Source organism: Streptopelia decaocto, assembly GCF_964273445.1.
Source record: "Streptopelia decaocto genome assembly, chromosome: 14".
Lineage (NCBI taxonomy): Eukaryota > Metazoa > Chordata > Aves > Columbiformes > Columbidae > Streptopelia > Streptopelia decaocto.
The window spans coordinates 15,189,093-15,210,651 of NC_138669.1; the positions used below are offsets into that span (position 1 = coordinate 15,189,093).

A 21,559-nucleotide genomic window follows, 5' to 3' on the forward strand; every position below is an offset into this window, starting at 1 on the left:
GTGTCCAGCTGAGTTACTGAGTTCCTTCAGTTCTCCTGATACGTAACAGCACTTTTCTGATGTTGCACCTGGAGGGCCTTAAAGGTCCATACCATTTGCAGTTGAACATCAGGTATTTCTGATTACAAACATGACAGCACTGTAAGAGAGAGGAAGAAATAGATCTTCCCTAACATGAGCCCACTATGCCACTCTTTACCCTCTGGTTGTGACACCTTTATCTTAGTGTCTCAAGTTTTAAAATTCCAGACTTTGTCCTTTGTAGCCAAATTCTTATTTAAGACTGCTTCATTAAGATGATCATCCTGTTTTGCACATGGCTGTCTTCTCTTTCAAGTTCAGATTGTATCAAAAGCAACCAAGACACAAGTGCGGTCCCCTGCTTAGCCCCACAGCAGCCCATCCTGCATCGCAGCAGCAAGTGCTTTGAAGAGGGTGTGCGAAACCGGGCAGGTCCAAAATCCTTTCCCAGCCCAGTGTCCTCAGTCTCCAGCAGTCTCTGTTACACTCGGACCATCGTTTTCAGGAGGCATGGAGAAATCTGCCTTCCCTGAGCACATCTGATGATATTGCTTGTTTTTTGCTTAGCTCTGTATGTCCATTACGTTTTCGTGAGGGCAGGAGCAGCACTGAGAGCCGTCCCTTGACGAGGTGCCCTGGGCACCAGCAGGCAATGCCATTCTTCTCTCCGGCTTGCAGACAGGTCTTGGAATGGAGACATCCCGGTGTAGGCACCATCCTGCCTGCTGGGGCCCGGGAGGGGCAGGTTGCTGCCCCAGGGACAGGGGACCGAGGAAGGCAAGCTGGCAGGGCCACCGTGGCCACGTTCTGCTAGAAGCTCAGGTCACCAGGCAAGGTCTGAGATCAAGCCAGGACACCAGCTGTTGGATCAGGTTCCTCTGCTGCCAGGCACTGCTGCAGCGTGGCATAGAGATGCTGAGAGTGGGCTGACATGGAGCCCCTGGGTCCCAGGGGAGGCTGGTCAGGGCCAGTAAGGCCCAGTAGTGCCCTCAGGGCCTTGACACCTTGCCTACTCCTTGAAATTCATGGCTAAATGGGTTGATTCTCACAGTCCTGTGAGAATCTCAGCAGTGGCCTTCATGTTCCCCTCTCATCTCCCAGTTAACTCCTGTCACTTGTGAAATTCTCTTTTACAGACAGTTAAAAGATCAAGGGTGACTGCCCAATGGGAGAACTGCAAGGGGAACTTCAGGGACCTTCATTTTCTCCAGGGTAGGATTTTCCAACCCTCAGTCACAGTCTGTGTCAGAGTGGTGTAGGCCTCAGTGGGACCCAGGAGTGGCCATAGTTCAGGTGGACCTGCTGTGCTCATACCATCATATAGTGGAGCCAGGTAAGAAAAAACCCTTGGCATTCGCAGGCTCTGAGCTGGGATCTTGCAACAGGGGGTTTACTAGGTCATGTTGTACTAGCTGTGACCTTCATGCTCTTCTCTTTTGGGTTCAGTGGGCCTGTAATACATCTTATAGGGGTTTCTGCTGGGAAATGATGGAAAGGGAGGGACCATCCTCCCCAGTCTCTTTGTCACTCCTTTGTCGTGTTTGTACCTGTACCCAACTTGATTTCTTTCTTGCTGTCTTCCAGTGACTGACTCTGTGCCCAAGCAAGGTGATGGACAGCAGAGCAGAGATGGAGGTTGTGAGAAGCACGAAGGGGAATGCTGCTGGGGAGGTCAGCGTCCATGTGGTCACTACTGAGAGCACTCACCTGCCAACGACTGCCTTCATTATACCAGGTATGCAGGACTGTCCTCTCTAACTGGTGCCTCCCCGGCCTTCTCCCTCTACATTGATGCCTCATGGTCCTTGTATATCTGTGCTCCTCCCAAACCTTGTAAGGCAAGCCTGTGCTGCTGTTGCCATCTTAGAGGTTCTCTCTGGCTATCCCATGTCACTTGGATGATTTGTGGGCAACTAAAACCTCTTGAGTTACAAAACAAAGCCCTGATGTTTGGGGATGTGTGCCAGTGCAGCACAGCATGCTGGGTGCCCGCTCTGCAGTGTGTTGTCGCATTATCACAGGATCACAGAATATCTTGAGTTGGAAGGGACACACAAGGATCATCAAGTCCAACTCCTTGCCTCTCACAGGATTACCTAAAACTCTACCATATGACTAAGAGATCATCCAGATGCTCCTTGCAATACGACAGGCTTGGTGCTGTGACCACTTCCCCAGGGACCTTGTTCCAGGGACCGACCACCCTCCCCGTGAAGAACCTGTTCCTAATGTCCACTCTGAACTTCCCCTGATGCAGCTTCATTCCATTCCCTCGTGTCCTGTCGCTGGAGCCCAGAGAGAAGAGATCAGCACCTCCCCTCCACTGCCCCCCCCGAGGAAGGTGTAGACTGTGATGAGAGCACCCCTCAGTGGTGAGGTCACCCCTCAGTGGTGAGGTCACCCCTCAGTGGTGGGGTCACCCCTCAGTGTTGAGGTCACCCTCAGGGATGAGGTCACCCCTCAGCCTTCTCCAAGCTGAACAGACCAAGTGATCTCAGCTGCTCCTCAGCTGCTCCCAGACCTGTCCCCAGTGCTCGGGGTGAGGCCGCAGCAGGGCAGTGCAGAGGGGACACTGTGCTGGCCGCAGCCCAGGACACGCCTGGCCCTTTGGGCTGCCAGGGCACAGGGGTGACTCCTGTTCAACTTGCCATCAACCCAAACCCCAGATCTCTCCATGGAGCTGCTCTCCAGCCTCTCATCTTCCAGTTTGTGCATATAACCAGAATTACCCTGCCGTGGGTGGAGAATAAGACACTTGCTCTTGTTAAATTTCATACAGGTTGTAACTGCTCAGCTCTCTAGTCTACCTAGGTCTCTCTCTAAGGCCTCTCTACCCTTGAGGGAATCCACAGCTCCTCCTAATTTTGTATTATCAGCAAACTGAATGTACATTTGACTCCTGCATCCAGATAATTTATAAAAATATTAAAGAGCACTGGCCCTGAAACTGAGCCCTGGGGAATCACTGGTGACTGACCGCCAGCCTAATGTGATCCCATTTACTGTAAGTCTTGGAGCCCGACCTGTCAGCCAGTTGTTCACCCATCATACTATGGACTTTTCTGGCTGAACATCTTGCCTAGGAGGATACTGTGAGAAATTATATCAAAGGTTCTGCTAAAATGCATAAAACTCAGATCTTCTAACTTGCCTTGGTCAACTCGATGGGTGACCTTTTCATAAAAGGAAATTAAGTTAAACAGGACCTTTCCTTTGTGAAACTGTGTTGGCTATGACCAATGACTGCGTTGTCTCTCAAGTGTTTTTCAGTAACTCTCAGGATAACCTTCTCCGTAATTTTACCAAGCACTGATGTGAGACTGGCAGGCCTGTAATTACCAGGGTCGTCCTTCTTACCCTTCTTGAAAATTGGGACAACAGTTTTCAGCCCAGCTGACCAGTGTCTTTCAGGAGGTGCCCGGGAAAAGCATGGATGTGTGTTAGGTGAGATCAGGGGTGTTCTTTAGAAGCAAATCTCCCAAGTTTTCCTGCTCCTGGTGCCTCGGTTCCCACTGTGGAGAGGCCCTGGGCGACACAGTGTGTTCCTTTCAAATGAAACTAAACTGGAAGATGCAGTCCAGGAGCTTGCCAGCACATTAGTGCCACATCAGGGCATCCCGGTCATTGCAACAGCTTGAGATTAGGCTGATGCCGGAGCCCTTGAATGCAGATAGTATTGGTGGCATACCCCAGCACAAGCTATTGCTGGCTGCAGATCTTGTCAGGTCACGCTGCCTGCTTGTGGGTGCTTTAGCCCTTAGCACTGAGCTCTCATCTGGGAGACTATGTCTTCTCTGTCATTTTGTGCTGCCTTTGAGCCTTGTTTGCATCAGTTAAGTGTTCTGCATATGCCTATTGTTGTTTGTTTGCTTTCTTCCCTTCTCAAGCAAATGCTGCTACCATCAACCTTCCCACGAGCACCTTAGAAATTCAGCGTTTCCCCCGGGAACCACAGAGAAGCACAGGGGCTGAGAGGCCAGAGAGGGGAGCGGGGAGTGAGCCCATCACAGCTACTGTCATTCCTCAGATCAGCGGGGTGCAGACCTGCAGCACAGTCCGTGTACTGGAGTGGAAAGATGGGGTGGCTACTTTGCCTGGGAGTAACCTGCGGGTAAGCGTAGAATCATAGAACCATAGAATCATTTTAGTTGGAAAAGACCTTTAAGATCATTAAGTCCTATTGCTAACCTAACACTGTCCCTAAACCATGTCCCCAAGAACCTCATCTATGCATCTTTTAAACCCCTCCAGCGATGGTGACTCCACCACTTCCCTGGGCAGCCTGACAACCCTTTTCGTTAATAATTTTTTCCTAATATCCAATCTAAACCTCCACTGGTATAACTTGAGGCCATTTGCTCTTGTCCTGGAGTGTAGCCCTGCGCCACCACGTTTAACGCCCGGCAGTCCCTGCAGCTGCTTGCCCCTGTAAATGGCAGTCTCCCAGCCTGTGCCAGTCAGGGACCAGCAGGATGTGACTTGGCCCCTGGCAGTACCCGCACCCCAGCTGAAGGATCCCTCAGCTGTCCTGGCTCTGCAAGGCTTCTTGTGCCCCATCTCTGCAGCCCTCCCATTTTGTGAGCTTGGCAGATAGAGCACACGCATGGTGTGTGGGGGACTGCAGCAGGTCTGCCCTGCACAGGAAGTCAGAGGGATGATATTTGCTGTGCAGGGCATCTTTCCTTTCCAAGCTGTGCCATGGAGTTGGCTCTCACCAAACACCTGCACGCACCCTGGAAACAGTGGCCTTGTGCTCATCAGACAGCAGGTGCCTTGAGGTGTACCCCTCATTACATGAAATAGCTTGAACAAAATGCTCCAGTTTCTCAGCTGCTACTCATCCTCAGGGCGCCACATCCTCCAGCCATCACCCTGCCACTCGTGCTGCCTGCTGGTGCTGGTCTCACCCAAGTGCAGGCAGTGTGCTTGCCCTGGCGGGCTCAGCGGCCAGCGCTGTGTGGAGGGGCAGCAGGACAGGTGACTTTGGTACCATGCTCGCCTCTGTCATTGGAAAAGCTGTCCTCTTGTTGGACTCACTAGTGACTGAACCATGTCCCTCTCATTCTCAGAGCTCATGTGCACCCACTAGCTATCAAGTTATTCTGTTAATTTCTATCCTCCTTGTTAACTATTTTTCCTTGTTTTTTGGTTCAATTGCATAGTTTCGAATAAATGAGTACGGGACGCTGAAGGTAGTGAGCGCTGATAAGATGCCTCCAGTGGAAGCTATAAAGGAGGGTCACACAGAGAAAGATGGGGACTCAGAAGTGGCACCCACCAGCAGGGACAATCCTACTGTGGCTCAGGGTAAGGGCACCATAGTGGCACTTCTGGGGTGGGTACCATCAGCCAGCAGACGTTGTCTGGTGTAGGCCCTGGGCAAGGCAAATGTTTCCTGCTTCCTTTGCTGCACCTTGTGTCTCACTGCTCCTCTTCTCTCTGACTCAGATGTGCCGGAGCAGACCAAGCTGCCAACAGCAGAAAGCATGTACCACTGTGATACCTGTGGCCAGAGACATGTGTCAGATGGAGCCCGGGAAGGCAGGGGCTTCTGCAGTGAGCACTGTCACCAGCAGTTCAAAGAAAGGTAAAGGAAGGGGACACTGCTCCATGCAGAGCCATATCCGTCTGTCTGCCCACCCTCCCCTGGTCCACGTGCTCCAGCAAGGGATGCAAGCTCATGTGTCTGCAGCAGGTGCTGGGGACCCTTCTTGTTTCCCTCCTTTCTGTAGTCAGAGTGCCCAGACTGCAGTGTGATGGGATGAAGACTTGTCCCAGGGAACAGCAGGAAGCATGGGTGCTGGGTATTTTGCTGTCCAATTTGTGGCCTCATAAACATGTATCTGCTGGAGCACGGGTGCAGCAGGAGGTTGCTGCAGCAGGTGCTTCCAGGCTGAGCAGCAGTGGGAGGTCTGGGTCACGAGGGCATTTTCAGCCCCTCTGCTTGCTAATGTGTGACTCCTGTGACTCGTTTTCCAGCATCTCTGTGTGAGTCTGATGCAGCTTAGAGCCCTGCAACAAAACTAGATCACTTTTGATCCATCCTTAGGTTCAGGTTTCTGACACCTAGGCATGTGAGGGTGACTCTGGTCTGTACCCTGGTTCTAACCTCCTAACAATTTGTGTGCTAAGAGGAGTGTATACATTAGTCAGGAGGTATGGGAGCATGTATGAGTAAGAAATAGAGTGACAGTGATTCTCCAGCAGCCTCTACTTTACCGACACCCCAGCTGTTACCACATGCCACAGTGGTTTACTCTCCCTTCCTCCGTGCAGGTCTGTCATTGTGGAAAACTCTGCCAGCAGCAACAATGCCACTGAAATCCTCAAGCCAGTGAAGAAACGAAAGAGGAAGGAGTACCAGAGCCCTTCGGAGGAAGAATATGAATCTGAGCAAATGGTAGGAAGAGGACAGGGAGGGCATGTGTATGCATATGCCAATGTCAAGGATGGACCATGGGTCACCCCTGTATGCGCTGTAGGTGTGTGCAGTTCTCATCAGTGCTTTTCAGTGCTATGACAGCTCTGTGTCGAAGGGGTAACCTGTTGGCTGTTAATGCCCAAAAGACTTGAATGTGTGGAGCATCAGGGGTTCTAGACACTTGGCTGGCTATTTGACATGCCAGGCACCTTCAACTGGGCAGTGCTAGACATGTCCTGAATGGGCTGGAGGTTTCAAGCACTCTCAACTGCTCTTGAGTCTGGGCCACCAAAGTAAGTGCTGGAGTAAGAGAGTGTATATTTGCATTATGTGTATCCTGGGGAAGGAAGAGTGACCTTGACAAGGCAAGAAAGCTCTCTTTACCAGCCCTAACTATCACAGACCCACTCCAGGTGAGATTGCTACCATTCTGCACCAAAATCCTCCTCACCTCAGGCTCCCATCATCATATCCTCCTGGCTGCCCATTTCTGGGCCAAGAATCAGTCAAATCGTGGCTGTTGCAGAGGCACATAGAGTCCTTGGCACCAGTGTGAGAGTACAACACACAGCATAAACCTCTGTGCAGACCTCCAACACAATGGATTTCTGTTTTGTCTTTTCTCATGTCTAGGAGGAAAAGCAGGAAGAGATGAAAAACTCTGCAGAGGACTCTGCCATCAGCAATCTGGAGGCTGATGCATGGAACGGGACTCAGCACGGTATGGAGGGATCAGGTGGGCAGTGGGGTGAGTGCTCCCACCGCGGCTCTGGGGTTCTGCTGTGGGGCTGGGCCAGCATTTTGGTGCTCCTGCAGGGTCAAACACCCAGTCCAGTGTGCTGGTACGTGTTACTGAAGGCTTGTGAGCTCCTGTGTTTGCTTGATCCTGTTCTCTCTGTCTCTTTCCATTTCTCTCCTTTCCTCTCTTTCTCTTCATGGGACGGGTGCACCCTTACAGATACAGCTGTGTCTTCTTCAGACATTGGGTTGTACTGTATACAGTGCTTTCTGGTCCCTCCCCTTGGGAGCTGAATTCAGTACTTGCTTGCGGAGCTGTTTGCTCCAATAGGCACTATCCTGAGCAATAATGTGGCTCTGTGCCATGTCTGGATTTGCCTCCCCTTTGGACAGTCTTACAGGGATCTTGGCTCATGTGATCAGGAGCTCACAAATATGGGAGTTGCTTCTGTAGATTTGGTGATGCTGAAGCCAGGTGATTTGGGGTTGTCTCATCTTCTGGGGATCTATACCTGGACCATATCAGAGATCTCAAATGCAGAGCTGTTGGCACAGGGAAAGGAGACAAGTGGAGGGATGCAGTGTTTGCTTGATTGTTTTTTTCATTGCAGTACAATGGGGTGAAGGGGAAGGAAAACTTGGGAAAACACTGAAAATAAACATTTATGGGAAACATCTGTGCTTGAATAGTGAAAGGTCATACTCAAAGTAATTTTAAAATTGAACTGTTCCAACCTCATATTCCTCTCCATAACCAAATGTACAGACAGTAACAGGGGCCAGATATCATTAACTCCCGATATAACACCAAGTTAACCACTATTAAGGAGGGATCTCATACTCACTTTCCAGGTCCTTTTCTCGACATTGTGAGTCCTGAGCATGTAACCTTCCCTGCTGCACATAAATAAGCAGTGCTGAGCCTTGTTATTTCAGCGTTTTATTTTCTCTTATTTTAGAAGTACATCAGCAAACAAAATACACAACTGGATGCTTTAGTGCAGCAAAGTGACTGTATGCTCTGTCTCCAGGTGTATGTCATTGTCCAGAAGTACTTATGAGTTCCCCAAACATGCCTACCACTTTTTTCTATATCCTAAAGAAAAATAGAGGTGTTCCATCACTCTTAAGTATTAGCAAAGCAACTAAATTAGTAACCTTGCTCACTGAAGTTCAGCTTTCATTTCTTCTGCAAGTTCCTATTTTTTCCATCTCCACTTCCCGTAAGCCCAAGGGAGGAAGGAGTTGGTCTGTTTTTCCCCCACGTTTCTGGCCGGCCCTACCCAAGGCTGCCTGGCATGGCTGACCTGTAGCTGTGAATTAGTCAGTGTTGGACTAGGCACAGCACTCCTGGTGTCCCATCAGCCTCTACAAAGCAGGCAGAGAAAGTGGATGGAGAGCAAGAGACTTGGGTTGTGTCTCCCGTGCCTCAGGCAAGGCCTTTGTAGCCTTCCCAAAGGGGTCAAAAACATGAAGGATCCTCTCCCTGCCCATGTAGAGACAGTGCTGTCTTATTTTCCTGAAAACTGTAAGGGTAAATGCATCTCTAGGGCATCAGGGTGGCCCTGGTGTGCTGAGGGGGCTCATGTGGTTGTCTCAGAGCAGAGGGTAGCAGAGCTGGTGCCTCTGAAGCAGCAGTGGGAGATGAACTCACTGCTGGTTTGACTGGCCTGGAGCCCCTTGCAGCTGGGAGTGATTCTAAAGACCTCTGGATGGATCCTGCTGGTTGTCCCAAATCCATCAGTGCTGTGGCCATTTTGGATGTGCTAGCTGGAAGGAGGACTGGTTGCAAAGGTGATTTGGGGTTGCTTTGCACAGGATGACTCGTCTCTCAGGCTCCTTAGGTGCCTAAGAGAGCGCTGTACAGTGACAGGACATTTGAGTCTTGGGACCTGTGTGAGAGGGGCCCTCTTGGCTCTATCCCTCCTCGGTCAGCCAGCCAGGTTTGCTGGAGAATGGGCTGCGGTAGGGTGATGCTGAGCTTTGCAGGGACACAGGACTGCGTGTGAGAGCAGGATGTGGCCCCAGTGGGACCCATGGGCTTACCTGCCCTCCGTGCTGCCCCAAGGCAGGCAGGGTGGGGGCTGGAGCGGACCCTCAGCAGCGCTCTTGTGTGTGCATTTGTGCTGCGCTCAGGTGCCAGTGAGGAGAAGAAAGAAGGCTGGTCTTGGGCGTCCTACTTGGAGGAGCAGAAAGCTGTCGCTGCCCCTTTAGATCTCTTCCAGGATGTGAGTTGGGATTTTCCTGTCTTTTCCCCTCTTTCATCTTCTCTTTTCTTTCCTCTTCTCTTCTCTTCTCTTCTCTTCTCTTCTCTTCTCTTCTCTTCTCTTCTCTTCTCTTCTCTTCTCTTCTCTTCTCTTCTCTTCTCTTCTCTTCTCTTCTCTTCTCTTCTCTTCTCTTCTCTTCTCTTCTCTTCTCTTCTCTTCTTCTCCTCTCTTCTCTTCTCCTCTTCCTCTTTTCTCTTTTTTTCTCTTTTCTCTTTTCTCTTTTCTCTTTTCTCTTTTCTCTTTTCTCTTTTCTCTTTTCTCCTCTCCTTCCCTCTCCTTTTTTTCTTTTTTCTTTTCTTTTTTCTTTTTTCCCGCACCCCTCCTCCTTCTCCTCTCTTTCTTGCTTCCCTATTTTGTGGAACTCTGAGTGATAAGCAAGCTCCCATCTTCACCTGGAGGTGACCAGTCAGCCTCTAGTTGTGATTTGCCCCAAGTCCCGCTGCCCAGCAGGGTGCTGTCCTGCATCCCAAGCACCCCCCATTGGCCTAGGACATCCCTGTGGCTCTGGCAGGGTGGTGAAGCCTTTCCAACCCTTCCTTGAAGCCAGACGTGGGCTCTCCTGAGGGCACATTGCTGCACTGCACCCCTGCTCCCAGGCATCTGGTTGCCAGTTTACAAGAGGAGCCAGACCTGTGCCCCACTCTCCCTGACTGCAGCTGTTAGCCCAGGGACACCCTGCCCTGCCAGTAGCAAGAGAAGCAAATTCACAAGAAGGTGGAAGAATGTGTTTTTCTACAGGAAAAAGAAAAAAAATTTGGATAAAAAAAAGCCTGTGGCCCACAATCTCCTGGTCCCAGCAGCTCCCGTTGCCTGATGGTTGCTTCTTGGGATGGTTCTAGACCCATCTACCTGTGCCATTTTTTACATTGTAATTTAATTTTTGTTTCTAGTACCAAGTAGCTTCCCAGCACAAGAATGGCTTTAAAGTGGGGATGAAGCTGGAGGGGATTGATCCGCAGCACCCATCTATGTACTTTATCCTGACAGTGGTTGAGGTAAGGTGCCTCCAGTCCCGATGTTCCTTCGTTCCTTTTCACACCTGTGCAGTGGGAAGCTCTGTGGGAGGGGAGATGCTGCTGGCTGGCCCGTGAAGGACATGAGCTTTGAGCATGTCGCTGCATGAGATGAGCTGGTGCTCCAGCACCTCACTCAGGTGAATGGGAGTTTCCTTCCAGTTTGTAGGGGCAGGAGACAGTGCTGTGGAGCAGTTGTCATGGCCCAGCCTCGTTGGTTCCTCCATCACCCTGACACAGCAGGGCCATGGGAGGAGAGGCTGTGATGACAGCAACAGTTTCTTATATTTGAGCTGATGCCCCTCAGACAGGTCTAAGCCCTTGAGATGGAGGGTGTGGAGGCATCCCATTGCTCTTTCTTGTGTCTGTGAATGTCCTCTCTCTGCTCAGCCATGTGGCAGCTGAAACAGCCTTGCCTTGTAGTGCTCCCCAGGCAGCCAGGGAGATCAGCCATATAACAGTGGCTGCAGCTCTTGCTGCTGGAGAGATTTCACCAAAGCAGTGTGGCATTTAGCCAAAATCCCTGTGCCAATATCTCCCCCAGATAGAGAAAAGGGAATCCATGCACTTGGACCCAGAAAGGTGGCACACCATGGCATCTCACACACCAGCCTGAACCTCTTTTTCTTAGGACTGGCTTGTGGTAGCCTTGCACTTACCTCATTCCATGCTGAACACCTTTTGGGACTGGCATGTGCCTCCTGATTCGGGCATTGGCCTGTGATTAACTCGTGGCTTCCCCAAGTGAAATGCTGAGGTTGTGTGTGGGAGGGGAGGTGCATGTGATGGCCTTTCCTTCTCCTGCCCTCACTGCTGGTAGGTTTGTGGTTACCGGATGCGCCTGCACTTTGATGGCTACTCTGAGTGCCATGATTTCTGGCTGAATGCTGACTCCCCTGATATCCACCCTCCTGGCTGGTTTGAGGAGACGGGGCACAAACTCCAGCCCCCGAAAGGTAAGCAGTTAGCAGGTCTCAGTTGGTGGGTCATGTTGAAGGAGTGGGATGTAGTGGGCCCCCAAACATGGAGCTGGAGATGGGGGCAGGGTGGCTCCATGGGGCCCAGGAACAGATGCTGGTGTGCTAGGGGAATTCCACAGGACAACCTCTTTGGCACTCATCATGCTAAAGATCTCTGCTTGCTGCTATTTTGGGGAAAAGCCCTGTCACCCTGGATGTCCCAGTGCCAGGCTGGAGTGAGCGGCTGTGCCCCATGACAGGTGGGACTGATGCTCTCCAGGGAGCAGCTGAGCTCTGGTTTTCAACTCCACTGCTAATGTTTCCTCGCACCCCTTCAAAATCAGCCATTGGGTCTAAGTCACAAGCTTTAGGTTTGCCAGGGCTGCACTAGGGCCCGTCCACCCACAGCAGGACACGTCTGGCAGGCTGAGGGACGACTGGGGATGGCCAGACTCAGCCTCATGACCTCCTCGCTGCTCTCTGTGAACTCACTGTTCTCATTTCTCTTCCTGAGGGGTTGTAGGTTATAAGGAAGAAGAATTCAGCTGGACAAACTACCTGAAGATAACGAAGGCTCAGGCAGCTCCTAAACACCTCTTTATGGTCCGAAACACTGTGAGTACCAGCTTCACCTTCCTGCCAGAGCCTGCAGGTTCTGATGTGATTTCTTCCCCTCCAGCTTCACAGAATTCCTCCACCAGTGCTGGGCTTTTCTCTATCCACCCCACGCTTCTTAAGCCCACAATGTAGAGGGCCAGCAGAGTGTACTCCTGCCATTGCTCAATGAGATGTAGCACACTTTGCTGCTGAGGATCTGCAGCTTGGACACTAATTTGGCGTGCCCAAAATTGATTCTGTTTTCATCCAGATTAGTCTCATGCACAGTTAAATCTGTTGCAAAAGTACTGGTGAGGAGAAACAACTGCTACTCTCTTTTTCTTCCCAAAACCCTCAGTTAATGTTTCATAAGTATAATTCTTTTGTCTCTGCTTTGTGTCTTCTTTGTTTCTGTCTCCACCTTTATTTTTCATATGGCAACTTGGATAAGGAAAGTGGGAAAATAAGCAGAGTGCAAAGTGCTGATGGTTTCTTTGTCAGTTGCAGAGGAAATTCAAGCTACTGATAGATCAGTTTCTCCAAGTTATTGTGTCTAAACCCTCCTGTTCATCACTGCAATAATCACACTAGCATATGTGATGCAGTGATTTGCACAGACCTTCCCTGACCTCCAGGCAGGTCCAGGGCCACTTAGGATCCCAGAAGGGCAGTGCCCTGCTATGCATGCAAGAAAAGAGGCAGAGGGTCTGGTTTTGGGAGGGTTTGGGCAGGGACCTATTTGCAGTAGACCAGGGAAGTGGTGAGGAAGGTGCCGGGGCCAGGGCTCTGAAAGAAACCTGCTTCTCTTTCCTCCCAGCATGAGGCTTTCCCAGGCTTCGAGGTGGGCATGAAGCTCGAAGCTGTGGACCGCATGAACCCTTCCCTGATCTGTGTTGCCACAGTGACTGATGTGGTGGACAATCGCTTTTTGGTGCACTTTGACAACTGGGATGATACTTATGACTACTGGTAAGTACACAGAGGCTCCTGGGGTGGCAGTGCTGAGGAGACACCCTTCCACTATTTCAGCAAGAGTGATGAGGTGCTTGGGAAAGCATGGGAGAATCCCAGCATGCTGCTGCAGACAGGCCACCAGTGGTCCAGTGAGGCAGAGGGACACCCCCCGTGCTGGGGGACAAACCTTCACCTATGCCACATCACCTCCTAGGACGTTGCCATGGCCCTGTAGTTAACAAGGGGCAAAGACAGACATGATCACATGCTGTGGCTCGCCCTCAAACCCACCTGGGAAATGGGCCACTTGCAATGCAGAGATTGAAGGCCTGATCTTAAAAGGAGCTCCTGGGTCTATAGACAGAGGATGGTGGCTGGGTGGGTCCCAGTTGAGGCTGGTTAAGGCCAGTTAATATGCCCAGTTAACACAGTCAGAGTCCTGAGAGCAACTGTTTCCTCTGTGGCTGGAACACTCTGACTTTCTCTTTTTGCCCCGAGGAACTGTGGGGCTGCAGCAGTTTCTGTCCCTGGCTGTTCCTCGCTCATTGGTGCTGGGCAGCTGCCTGTTCTGTTCCAGGCCAGACCTGCAAAGCAGCAGCACCTGAGTGTGCTGTGACCCACTGGGAGCTGTGACCGGGACATGAGCCCCTGTGATTGCTCAGGTCTCACCATTCTGAGCTCTGAAAGGCATGGCCCGTCTCCCTGCTCGCAGCAAAGGGCGGCTGTTCCCTGGGCAGCTCTGCAACAGGGCTTGCACTCAGGGCGTTTGTGTCCTGCTCCTCTGAGCTGGACTCCCCCTGCTCTAGCTCTTGTCCTGCCAGGGCCAGTGGTTCCCTGGGTCACTTAGGGACAAGGGTGCTGTAGAAGACCTTGGCTTCTGCAGGGGCTTTTGCTGGTGGTGCAGGCCTGGGGGCTGCCTTCAAATGGCCTGCCCTTGATGCCTGCAGCCCATGCTGCCTGGTGGTGATGAGATGGGCATCTCAGCCCTGTGTAAGAGTTTGGGTATGTTTTCCAGGTGTGACCCCAGCAGTCCATACATCCACCCAGTTGGATGGTGTCAGGAGCACGGCAAACCCCTCACACCTCCTCAAGGTGAGTTAATATCCTGGGAGTGCAGCCTTCACTGGCACATCCCCTTGGGGACAGGCTTCCCAGGCTGGCATGGGGAGCCTGGGGACACAAACCCCATGGCCCTTGCTTGTCTGCAGGCGCAGGCAGTTTCCTTCAGCAAGGCCACAGCCAGGGAGGTGGCAGGCTCCTGCCATGTTCAGGTGCATCATGCTGGCTGTGTCAGACTGAGTGGAGATATGAGGAGGACCCAAGCTGCCTGTGCAGTCACAGATGTCTCTGCTTCCTTGTACCCTGGATTTCATGGTCCGTGATAAAATAATAGCATTTCATGATGTCTCTCCTGTTCCCATGTGCCTGGCACAGACTTGGTTGGTCCTTCAAGGCAGTAGGACATTCTGGGGTACTTGCCATCTTCTTGCAGGAGTGTCTCACCTTCTGCATCTTCCTCCTTCTAGATTATCCTGACCCTGACAACTTTACCTGGGAAAAGTACTTAAAGGAAACAGGAGCATCTGCTGTCCCGGCTTGGGCCTTTAAAGTGGTGAGTGCCACATCATTTGTACTGTGCCTGGGCAGTAATTTGGGTTTTCTCCATTGTCAGGTCTTTGCTTTTATAGGAAGTGTCAAGTGTTGTTGAATATGCAGGGCCACAGGCCTGGGTTCTGGATGTACACTCAAGATTCAGAAGTCAGGGCTATCCTGGGGATATAGTTCAAAACTGGGAAAAATGGGGACAGGAGCTAGACAGGAGCCAGGTGATGGTAAATCATTTATGCTTGCTTGATAGTTTTTGTCTCTAACTGCAGCAACAGCAGCTGTGTCCAGCCAAGTGTGACTGCAATATAGATCCCTCAAAATGTGTCTCTTAAACCTGTTCTCCTCTCGGACACAGCTTTCCCACCTTGATAAAACACAGGTCCGGGAGGCCTGTCCCCACTCTGTCCTGTTGCTATTGTGAGCTGGGATGGCTCTTACCCAGACAAGCCAGGGCTGGTAGCTGGATTTGAGTAGCACACGCTGCTGGGAAAGGTGTTGAGGGGCATGGGAGCCCAAAGGAAGGCCCTGCTCCCCACTGACCTGGGTTCTTCCTGGTCCCAGCGCCCACCTCACGGCTTTCTGGTCAACATGAAGCTGGAGGCAGTGGACAGGAGGACTCCTGCCTTCATCCGAGTGGCTAGTGTGGAGGATGTGGAAGATCACAGGATAAAGGTGAGTTCCAGACTCTTGGTGCTGAGTCTGTGTCCAAGCATTGTGCTGGCTTGCTCATGCCCTTCCCAACTCACTGCTGGTTGCAGTGGCAAAGTGTGTGGAGGTTGCGGAAGCACACTCTGTGGAGGAAGGCAGGTCTAGTGCCTGGTTCCAGTAGTGGAGGAAAGCCTTGTGCTGCAGTTCAGCTCTAGCCTGCTGCTTGCTGTCAGCTTGGATGGCTCCGCTGCTCCTCAGGCAGATGCCCTGAGGTTTGAAGGATGACCTCTCTACTTGTCTCCCCAGATCCATTTTGATGGCTGGAGCCATGTCTATGATTTCTGGATTGATGCGGATCATCCAGACATCCACCCCGTAGGCTGGTGCTCAAAAACTGGACACCCACTACAGCCTCCTCTCAGTAAGTCCTGCGCCTGGGTCAGCCAGACCCCACTGTCATGACCACCTGTCTATGCACAGAAATGAGAGGGCAGGTGCTGGCCAAGGATGAGCAGGGAGGAAGAGATTTTCCATGGAGTTATCAGTTGGAAAGTCCTCCCTGGTTGGCACAGGCAGGGAGCCTGGAGCCCTGGCTCTGCTTGGGGCTGCAGCCATTGCAGTTTCTCTCCTGTTTCTCTTCCTGGTCTAGGGCCAAAGGAACCAGCCTCCTCTGCCCACGGGGGCTGCCCAACCCTGAGTTGCAAGAGTATCCCTCACACCAAGAGCTCCAAGTACAGCTTTCACCACAGGTGAGCTCCCCAGCACTACTCAGAAGGGCACAGCCTCCCTCACAGCCCTTCCTCTCCTCCTCTGCATCTGCCAGCCCCACCAGCAACCAGCCCTTCCCTGCATCCACCTCACGCCTGGCTCTGCCCCCTGCTTAGGGGCAGCCCTTGCTCTCCCTAGGCCGGACCCCAAGGCAGCATCGAGCCCATGGCTAGTGTAACTCCTGTGAGCTCTTACTCTGTGCCTGTCCTGTGGCACCCAGAACCTCTGGGGGTGCCCTGTGTGCCCATCTACCTGTGGGGATGTATGGGCTACATAGTGGTCAATGCCTCTAAGATGCTGTTCACCGATACCAGCTTCGTGGATGATTTTCCTCCCACCACTCATGGATACCTTTCACTGTGAGGATGTGAGCTGGGAAGTTCTGAGAAGGAACAGTGCATCATCCCCAGCTCAGTCAGTTGCTTATGTGACCTTTTCCAGGAGAAACCAGGCATGGTATAGTGCTGACTCTAGCATGGCAGGCTGGTGTCAAGAGGAGTGAGCACGGTGGAAGATCTGTGAGGATGGAGAAGGCAAATCTGGCTCCTAGGGATTTCTGTACTGGCCACACTCATAACACTTGCTTCCTCTTCACTCTGAGGCTAGTCCAGATGCCTGTGGGGCCAAGAATGGGAAGATAGAGACTCTGTGAACCCCAGTGACCTGCTTGATCAGCACTGTGGTGACTTGCATGGGGTCACTGTGATGGCAACAGAGAAGGTGGGACTTGTGTTTGTGCCTGGAAGGACTTGGTGTGCCCTGCCCTTGATCCCAGAACCCTTGCCCCGGAATTTGTTCAGCACATCTTTGCTCTGCTTTCCATGGCCAGGGCTATAGCTTCCTGTGCTTCGGGGTAGAGGGTTGGCTCCCCCACCATGCCGCTCTGAGCTGGGTTCAACGCTCACCTCCTTCTGTTCTCTAGGAAGTGCCCCACGCCAGGCTGTGATGGGTCAGGACACGTGACTGGGAGATTCACGGCCCATTACTGCCTCTCAGGGTGCCCGCTGGCAGAGAAGAACCAGGGCAGGCTTAAGGCAGACTTGTCTGACACCGAGGCCTCAACTCGCAAGAGGAATATGATTGGCTTCCCTCAGCGAAAGAAATCTAGGCACCATGGGAGGTAGGAGCAAGCCCGGTGAGCCCTGGGCAGCAGTGCAGGGTCCCTGTGCCGTGACTGCTGTCCCTGGGAGGGATGCCTGAGATGGAAAGGCTCCTTGACCATGGGGGAGCATGGTTGCTGGCAGCTGGCATTTGTCCTTCCAGCTCTGTTGGGCATCTCTCTTGGTTTTTCTTCCTGTGTTTTGTGTCTTTAGCTGTCAACCCTTTGGGTCAGGGTCCAAGAGGTAGTCCTTGCTCCCACTGACAGGGCATCGCTCTGTGCGGTGTGGAGGAGGGCCCTTGGGCCAGTCCCAACCAAGTTGGAAATCAGTCTTCCTGTCTCTTTAGAGGACGACCTCCAAAGTACCGGAAGATCCAGCAAGAAGACTTCCAGGGTAAGTGACATCCTCTGCTGTGCTGTCATTGCAGGGACAAGGCTCAAGGAGCTGAGGTGGTGGCTGTTGGAAGCGGGTCTCCCTTGGCTCACTCACTCAGGCCTCAAATGGGTCAGCACCAGTGAGGAGCTTGTGGTCAACTGCCAAAGTTGACCATCTGTCAAGGAATGTCCCTGCCTCTTACCAGAGCTCTGCTAGGTCCCTCATCATGTCTCTTGGTTTATGTCTGTGAATCTCTGAGTGCTTTAGGGCAGGGAATTAGGATCCTCTCTCAATTACAGTGCATTTTCTGCGGTGCTTGTCCTCTTCAGGCTCGATGCTGTGCCTTCCTCCTGTGGCTTCCATACCCCAAAACATTGGTGTGATTGTGAAATGCTAAATTATTGGTGCAGAGCAGAAACTGATGCTGAACAGTTTGCTTTGCTTTAAATTCTGATGACTGATATAAGACGATGACTGACAGCCAGTATCCATTTTACCACAGGCTGTTCTGCTGCCTACCCCAGTGCTGGGGGTGAATGAAGAGGATCTCTTCTTGGGAGCCATCTTTGACTCCTTGGAGCAGAGAGCAAGGGAAAAGTTTTGTTGAAAACATGTAATAAATGGAATGATATAGGATGGTATTCTGGTGTGAAACTTGACATTGAAATCTAGTTCAGTATGAAAAATGAATGCTTGGAGGTGGTGAGAATAAGGCAAAGTCAAGCTTGTTTCTGAACTTCTTCCCCCACCATCCCTAATCCCACCAAGCTGAACACTTGTTTACACTGATATCCTGTTAATTCAAGGGACAACCTCTAGCTCTTGATACCTGGACCCATGAGACCATCTGCTGCCAGCCCTGGGCCCTCCCCTGAACGGGGCCCTCCCAAAGGCTTGTAGGAAAGGATGGGATGATCTCGTCCTTCCTCCTTGTATCATGTCTTGCATTTTTGTTGCCAGCTATTGCTTCAGAGAATATGCACCAATCGCTCTTCATGTCTGCCCTGTCTGCCCACCCTGACCGCTCCCTGTCACTCTGCTGGGAGCAGCACTGCAAACTGCTGCCAGGTGTGGCTGGCATCACAGCAACTACAGTGGCCAAGTGGACCATTGATGAGGTGAGATGATTTTGAAAACTGTGTGCTGGCTCCTAACCCAATGGCATGGCTGGGAGCACTCCACCTGGCTGTGCAGCACAATGGTACATGCACCAGGCACAGAGGTGCTTCAGCAGCCACTTCTCCGGGCTAGCAAGGACGCAGGCTGTTGGACATGCTTGTGGGGTACTGTATAGACAGCTGCCAGACATGAGACCTGATGGCAGCTTCTGGGAAGCACATGCAGAACTACCAGGTTCTCAACTGGCTTGTCTGTGACCCTCCCCAGGGCAGGTGGGTGAAGACAAACAGCAGTGTCTTCATTTAGCATCTAAGAGTTTTCTACAGGTATCAGTTTCATCTTTGCCAAGTTAGAAGATAAGAAGTCACTTCCCTGTTTCTCTGAAAAAAAATCTTTACCTCAGGTTCCTCATCGTCACCTTCATTCACTTTCTTTGGCATCGCGATGGCCTCTCTTAAGGCCTGAGTAGCTAGAACTCAGGCAGCTGCCTCATTCCCTCATTACCCTCCTGTGTGCCCCCTTCCTGTCCCCAACCCTCAGGGAGAATTGTCTTGCTGTGCTGGAGATGGCTTATTGGAAATGAACCTGCTGTAGCATTTTCTACTTGGGCTGGAGGAGGCCAGCTCCTGTGCCCTGGTCCAAGGGTGATCTCTAGGCATGGCAGGGTGCTGCAACTGCAGCTTTTGCCCTAACAGCCACATGTTACCTTATGGGTACAAAACGCCTCTGTGGAAGTGGGGATGTGGGCTCCTGGGAGGGTCTCCAGCCAGAAACATTACTTCTGTCTTGACATTTCTCTCTGTTTATTCCAAGGTCTTTAGCTTTGTTCAGACTCTGACGGGTTGTGAGGACCAAGCCAAGCTCTTCAAGGATGAGGTGAGAAGGGCTGGAGGATGAGTGCAGGTGGCCAAGGACAGCTGTTGGCCAACAGGGTGGGGAGTCAGTGGCCTTCCTTTGATGGATTGCTGCTGATTGCCGTGAGCGCACCCAGCACTTGACAGTGATCCCACTTTGCACCCCTGGGGTCACTGCCCCACTGCATTGGAGTGTGTGGCTGTCTGCCTGTGCAGATATGGTGGCAGTAGGGGAGATGCTGACCCAAAGGAACCTGCCCTGTTCTCCCAGCATGGGTGAGGGAGGGCCCCTCTGAGGAGGTCAGGATCGGGGAACAGGAGGAGGGTGGTGCTGCAGCATTAACAGCACCACCACCTGCGAGGGAAGCTGCTTGATCCTCACCCATTCATGCTTTCCTGCCTGCATCCTCTCACCAGCAGAGCAGTTCAGTGGCATTGCTGTCTAGCTCTCTGGTTCATTGATTTTAGACTTCTCTGTGGAGAAATGCACAGAGGGGCTGCTTTCTGGCAGAAAAGAGCCAGCTGATCTTGGGCACACTGGGTACAGCAAGCGTCTCAGCCGGTTAGGAAATGTCCCCTGTACTTTAAGGGTGCTCATGCACGCGAAGCTGAGCTGGAGGCAACCTCCATGCGAGCAGGGAATGGACGGGTGTCTGCCCAGAGCAGGTTGCCTGCTGGCTGTGTGCTGTGCCCGTTGCACTCTGGTGCAGAAGCCCGGGCTGGCTGCAGTGTCATTTCCTGAGGCTGGCCCTTGGAAGGTTCTGTCCCCCTCTCTGTCCTGTTCCTGGGTGTGCAGGCTCCCAGCTCTGGCTTGTCTGGGGAAGTGTGGGGGTGCTGTGGGTGGCCACTGCCCTACATCCTGGGATCATCTGTGGCACTTGGCTGAGGGTGAGTGTGACGATGCACATCCCCAGGTTGTGCCTGTGCTGGCTGTCCCTAGAAAGTCACAGCCTGGATTTTCAGTGAGTGCCTTTGTCCCTGTTTTCCACTCCAGATGATCGATGGTGAGGCATTCCTCTTGCTGACGCAGGCTGACATCGTCAAGATCATGAGTGTCAAGCTGGGCCCAGCACTCAAGATCTACAATGCCATCCTCATGTTCAAGAATGCTGATGACACCTTAAAGTGATTTTTCTTGGCCCAGTCATGATCTTCTCTCAGCAGCAGTGCTGCCAAACTGTCTGGTCAGGACAGATTCCCCCCAACTGACTGCAGTTTGTCATGTCCTGCTCATGTCTTCTCGGATGCCGCATCTCCACTCTCCCACCAGTCCATCTCGCCCCATCCTCTCCCCTCCACTCCCCACTGCCCTTCTCCACCAGCGCTGGGTACAGGCTGACCTCAAGCCTCAGCGGCGACTGCAGGGACAGGAGGTGGATGTGAGACTAACCTGTCTTAGCACGACAGCTGCCCTGCATGTCCTGCTGTGGCTGCACTGATTTGGGGGGTGTGTTGAGGGATGGGGGAGCAGGGCAGAGGGTATACCAGCCGAGGCTGACACCACTGCTCAGGTCACCCAGAAAAGAGAAGGGACTGATGGCCTGTGTATGTGCTTGCACCCATTTAAAGGCTGGTCTTGGCTTTGCTCAGCAGCTAAAAGAAGAATTTTTTTTCCCCTGAGTGTATCCCCCGGGGTGTCTTGTGCTAACGTCATTTCCAAGAGATGCTCTAAAGGAGCTTCTGCTCACTTTGCCTTTTTCTCTGAATTCTTTTGACTTTCTCTTTTAAGACCAGACGCTGACTTTGCTTTGCCCCGTCGTCGCACTGGGAGCCAGTGGCCTACCTCTTGCCCCTTCCAGCGAGCAGTGTGTCCTGGCTGCTGCTCTGCCCACGACCAGCGTCGGTGCTTTATTCCTCTTTACTGTAATGCAGCAGCCTCAGGGCCTCACAGGGCCAGGGCTGGGAGGGTGCAGAACAAGCTCAGTTTCCTCTTGTGCTTCGGGCTGTCTTGGCCAGCACGTTTCTGGGAGAAAGGATGCTTGGTTAATTTGTTCCCCTTGCAGCAATTAAAAAATACTTTGCAAGGGAGAGTCGGGCCCTCTTTGGTCTATGTATTGGGAGCAAGGCCCTTTCTAGAATGGGGACAGCTGCCAAGGACAGGAAGCATCCATTCCTCC

At 52.2% G+C, this 21,559-nt stretch overlaps 1 protein-coding gene across 1 annotated transcript; it reads left to right on the forward strand.

The window, feature by feature from the left end:
* The first annotated feature begins 1,217 nt into the window (after positions 1-1,217).
* On the forward strand, positions 1,218-21,347 carry L3MBTL1 (L3MBTL histone methyl-lysine binding protein 1). The gene is made up of 22 exons (XM_082065728.1): positions 1,218-1,354; positions 1,606-1,756; positions 3,909-4,132; positions 5,184-5,328; positions 5,470-5,608; positions 6,298-6,421; positions 7,076-7,178; positions 9,317-9,408; positions 10,338-10,442; positions 11,281-11,416; positions 11,934-12,034; positions 12,834-12,985; positions 13,986-14,062; positions 14,497-14,582; positions 15,140-15,250; positions 15,533-15,647; positions 15,876-15,975; positions 16,917-17,114; positions 17,441-17,487; positions 18,430-18,587; positions 19,402-19,464; positions 20,437-21,347. The coding sequence occupies exons 2-22, from the start codon at positions 1,633-1,635 to the stop codon at positions 20,569-20,571; spliced, it is 2,535 nt and encodes an 844-aa protein (XP_081921854.1). The 5' UTR covers positions 1,218-1,354; positions 1,606-1,632; the 3' UTR covers positions 20,572-21,347.
* The last annotated feature ends 212 nt before the right edge of the window (positions 21,348-21,559 follow it).

Coding starts and splice junctions, on each gene's coding strand:
- L3MBTL1 (XM_082065728.1), top strand. CDS start 1,633: ATGGACAGCAGAGCAGAGATGGAGGTTGTGAGAAGCACGAAGGGGAAT. Junction 5,329..5,469: donor CAATCCTACTGTGGCTCAGG/GTAAGGGCACCA, acceptor TCTCTGACTCAG/ATGTGCCGGAGCAGACCAAG. Junction 12,986..13,985: donor GATGATACTTATGACTACTG/GTAAGTACACAG, acceptor TATGTTTTCCAG/GTGTGACCCCAGCAGTCCAT.